Source organism: Choristoneura fumiferana, chromosome 19, assembly GCF_025370935.1.
Source record: "Choristoneura fumiferana chromosome 19, NRCan_CFum_1, whole genome shotgun sequence".
NCBI classification, from domain to species: Eukaryota; Metazoa; Arthropoda; class Insecta; order Lepidoptera; family Tortricidae; genus Choristoneura; species Choristoneura fumiferana.
Genome location: NC_133490.1, coordinates 427,882 through 432,584, shown reverse-complemented (window position 1 = coordinate 432,584; position 4,703 = coordinate 427,882). Strand labels below are relative to the sequence as shown.

Here is a 4,703-nt window from a genome sequence, read left to right as displayed (position 1 = left end):
CGAATAGGTAATACGAAGTCTCGAGCCTTGAACGTTGGATATTTACATATTATTTAGGTTGTATTTATCTAAATAAGCAATATTCGGTGCCTAGCATCCATAGTACAAGGTTTGCTTAGTTTAGGACTACATTAATGGTGTAAACAGCCTGAAGCAATAAAATACACTTTTGACCTCATCTGCACTTTTAATTAGGGGTCATTCATGGGTCAATTTTATTAAAAGCACCACACAAATCTATACCCTCACACTGTGGATTATTTTGTTTGTGGATTCGACAAAGGGAGAAAAGGGTTCGAAGGCGCTTTCCAATTTACTTAAAACAAGCTCCATACCTACCGATATCTCGCTTGTACTCGACAAGTCCCCAGCCTTTGTCCCCGACCGCCAGACACTCCCTGCGCTTACCAGAATTAAAAGGGGTAGGTAGTCTGTGAAAACAGCATTTGAGTATCGGTGTTATCAAACGCGATAGGGATGTTGTTGGTGTTCGTGGTGAGTATTGGTTTTGGAAATGACACAAGTCAAGGAAGATAGATGATACTACAATATAGGATAGTCTACTCGTATTACGCGCTACAGTAGGGCATACGAAAAAACAAACATGGTAAGAGTCCTTGTAAAAGTCCTTGAGTTCAGATTGTCATTGTCTCATAAAAAATCTCATATAAATAAGAGCGTGTGGCTGTCAATCCAATTTACATTTATTCCTACAAAAGGTTAATGTTTTTTTAGATTTAATTCTGATTCCTCGATTATTTAAGAGCAGGACAAGTAGACTAAGCTCAGTTTAAGTTTATACCTTGTCTTACTTTCATTTTTGTCCGCAGATCAGTCACCCTGCGGCTCAAGATGCAGCCGTTCCAGTCTTCGGCGCGGGAGGGCCCGCGCGAGTCCTCCCCCGAGCGTGCCTCCTCCCCCGACACCCCCGCAGCCCCCGCGCCCGTCCTGAACTTCTCCATCGCTCGTCTCATGGAGCCTGACCGCAAGAAATCCGTGTCTCCCGAGCCGCCGCCGCCGCCCGGGTTCCTGTCCTACGGGGCTCAGTTACTCGATTCTGCTTTCAAACAGTACATACCAGCAGCTCGGAGGCAGCTGGTGTCTCACTATCCTCTGTTATATTACGGGCCTGATCTGGTGTCTTTGACGTACGCTCACCAGTTACACTTGCCGCGGCCGCCGCCGCCGTCGTCGCCGGTGCAGCGGCCGCCGAGCCCGCGCGTCCCCGCCGCTGACCACGCTGTCTCCTCCACAACAGGCCCGACGCCCTCCCCAGCGAAGAACAAAAGCTTTGCTTGCGGAGACTGTGGCAAAGTCTTCAACGCGCATTACAATCTGACGCGGCACATGCCAGTCCATACGGGAGCGCGCCCGTTCGTCTGCAAGATCTGTGGAAAAGGCTTCCGACAAGCTTCAACGCTGTGCCGACACAAAATCATCCATACGTCCGAAAAACCTCATAAATGTCTCACGTGCGGCAAGGCGTTCAACAGATCCTCTACCCTGAACACGCACGCGCGCATCCACGCAGGATACAAGCCCTTCGTCTGTGAATTCTGCGGAAAAGGGTTCCATCAAAAGGGGAACTACAAGAACCACAGGTTAACTCATAGCGGGGAGAAAGCCTACAAGTGCAGTATCTGCAACAAGGCGTTCCATCAGATCTACAATCTGACCTTCCACATGCACACCCACAATGAGCGGAAACCGTTCACTTGCAGCATTTGTGCGAAAGGTTTCTGCCGGAATTTCGATTTGAAGAAGCACACGAGGAAGTTACATTTAGGGGCGAACTCTTCGAACAATGACTCATCCTTGGACACTCAGGACGAGTCTACGCAGGAGGCAAGTAGTCCGGGAGAGGATCGTCCAGCTTTCCGTCCATTCCTGGGCTCCCCGTACCCTCGGCTGCTCGACCCCGCGCGGCTTCCCGCGCCCAACACGTTCTTCTCCAAACTGTTGTGACCCGGGGCGAGCTACTTCAACAACTTTGGAGAAACGAACGATTAACTCGACGTAATTGTTGGAGTAGATAAATTGAAGTTGAAAAATTATTTGTGGTATTTATAAATATAGAAGTTGCCTCTCGTGCTTTCGGTGTTAAGTTAGGCAGTTACTCGTACCCTGGTGGAGTTATCGCGAGATCTTTTAGTATATTTCAGTAGTTTTTTTTTAACTACTAGTATCCTATATAGTTATTGAAGGAACCGTCCTGTTTTAGTTTTGCCTACAAACAGGTAACACTGCAGGAGATCGTGGAATTTATTAAATGGAATTCTAGTTTAATAGAGTTAATAAAAGTAAGATTATTGTTGTATATATTGTTATACGTGTAAATAAAATGTGCTGTCTCCAAAATAAATTATTATACATACCTACGTATTGTGTAAATAGGTATATTGAGATAAATGTAAAAGACGGGCATACCTACGTGTAGACATACGGTGATCTCTTTTAGAAGTAAAAAAATACAAACTTACCTGAGAACTTCATTAAAAATATTGTGGTTTTAATTTACAAACAAACTTAATTTTCGACCAACGTAACGTAACGTTTCTCTCTTCTCATAAAATCAGCCCTAAAATCACATTGCCCGTCTATTCATTGTACGTAAGTAATACTCGATAAATGAAATTAAATTGTGATGTAGTTGTATTATATCGGTTAGATTATAGCTGAAACTGCAATATTGAGTGTAATTAAAGATATTATATGCATTGGTTGCTTTTAATTTTATCCAAAACTACCTAGTAACTAATACTTAGGGTCTTAAATACAGGAACTCCTTGAAGGTTGACATCGAGGCTAACGAGTTTGCGTTTTTGGACACACTCGACGCAAACGATGGCAAAACGAAGCTTACCTTATGAGTTACTTTACCTGTCATCCTGTGGCCGTTTTGTTGATCACATTGACCATCTCTTTCTATCCTCATCATACACCGTATGACAGAAAGATGTGGTGAAAACAATTTGTAATTCCGAGAGCGTTAAGACAATAGAGCGCCTTACGAGTAACTATGTAATGATTATTAAGTAAATGGTCATCCCAGATTTTTGTAGGTATCTACTCAAGTAGTAACACGTATTTTCTACAAAAGCGACGCGTTTCATACGGTAAAAATAAATGGAAATATTTTTTTATTCATCACCATCATCATCATTTTCTAATTTTTTTGGAGTCGCTTTGTAATTTATTATTTAAAGTCTGAAATAAAGCAACGGCAGTTACTGTCCGCCATGAGGAATAAAGCTCCATCTCCCACTATAATTTGGCGCTAACTGCCAAAATTCGATCGCATAATGACCGTGATTGCGGCGCGCGCGCCGCGCCGCGCCGGTGTTGTTGCGGCACTCAAACTTTGGCTACAGTTAAAAAGTCAAAAATATAAAACTAAACTGAACTGAATATAATTTAAGTTAGCTAGTAGATTTATTATTTAGTAGTATTTAGCTCTTAGGTATATGATTGTATTTTCTATAAGTTTATATTCTTAAATAAATTTATTCATCAATGAAACTGAACTGGGGATACTTAAAACAAAACAGAATCGGTCATAAAGTAAGTATTGAAATGTTTTGGTAGATTTTTTGTGTACCTACTTAAAATTTTCTTCCATACTGTCCTCCTCCTGTATGTCCTTATCCTGTTAAATTACATTCTTATAGGACTATTATTTATAGGATTCTTATAGGATAGGTGCATTTATTTATTTATAAAATTAATCTAGGTCAGACGCGACTTAGTTTTTATTATTTTTCTTTTTTTTGATATACTTGTTTAGTTTATGTTTTACCACAGAATAAGTAATACGTAGTTCAAGAAGTTTTACTATTAGAACTTATTTCAATACGTATCTTCTCCTAAAAAAACACGATTTATCAAAAAATACCCGAGCAAAGCTCGATCGTCCGGGTACCTGCCGTAAAACCGTTAGCTTTACCCACAAGTTGAGAACCAGCGCTCGCGCAGCGCAGTAACTCGAGCCGCGATCACAATTACTGCGCGCTATTTGCTCAAAATAATAGGCGAAATATCGCGCTGCGCTTTTGAGCCGCCGGAAGCAGCCGGCTGCGCGCGCGCATTGTCGCGCATGACTTTAATTAGGACGTCAACCGTTTTATAAATAAGCGCATTGTGCTAGCTGCTGGCTTTTTGATGTTCTCACAACGATTGTTTTGGCTGTGGTTAGGTGCGTGGGAAGACCACGTTGGCCACACAGGCTGAATTGAGTTGACTTTACTCATCGCACTCCTAGGTCAAGAGTAGGTACTGTATAGGCTGTATACGCTGGCAGGTGGTAAAACTGACCACCTGGCAGGTTAGACTAACCTAGTGTGAGTAGTTGTGTATATTGTGTTTCTAGAATATACTTTAAAACAGATTGACAGCGGTATACATGCCGGAGCGCAGATGCTCCCGATAGCTAACGGCTGGTGCTATGCTATGTAAATGTATTTTTAAGTTCTGAAATAAATCCAAATGATTGAAGAAGTTGTTTATTTGAACTGAGTTTAAAGTCACGCGCGTTGATCCCCAGTACCTAAGCTCTCACCTAGTTACAGTCCCACAGTACTATCAACTCAAATCCACCATTTTAATTTAGATTTTCTAGAAATTGAATGAAGTCTGAATCAAAATGGGGTATTATTTTGAGTTGATATTACCTACCTACTCTTGATCTAGGAGTGTTTTATATCTAC

The 4,703-nt window shown here is 41.8% G+C and overlaps 1 protein-coding gene across 1 annotated transcript; it reads left to right on the top strand.

Moving 5' to 3' along the window:
• The first annotated feature begins 833 nt into the window (after positions 1-833).
• LOC141438719 (uncharacterized) lies at positions 834-2,699 on the top strand. The gene has a single exon (XM_074102644.1). The coding sequence runs from the start codon at positions 853-855 to the stop codon at positions 1,963-1,965; it is 1,113 nt and encodes a 370-aa protein (XP_073958745.1). The 5' UTR covers positions 834-852; the 3' UTR covers positions 1,966-2,699.
• The last annotated feature ends 2,004 nt before the right edge of the window (positions 2,700-4,703 follow it).

Bases quoted from the DNA above. Each gene is read 5' to 3' on its own strand.
- LOC141438719 (XM_074102644.1), top strand. From the start codon at position 853: ATGCAGCCGTTCCAGTCTTCGGCGCGGGAGGGCCCGCGCGAGTCCTCC.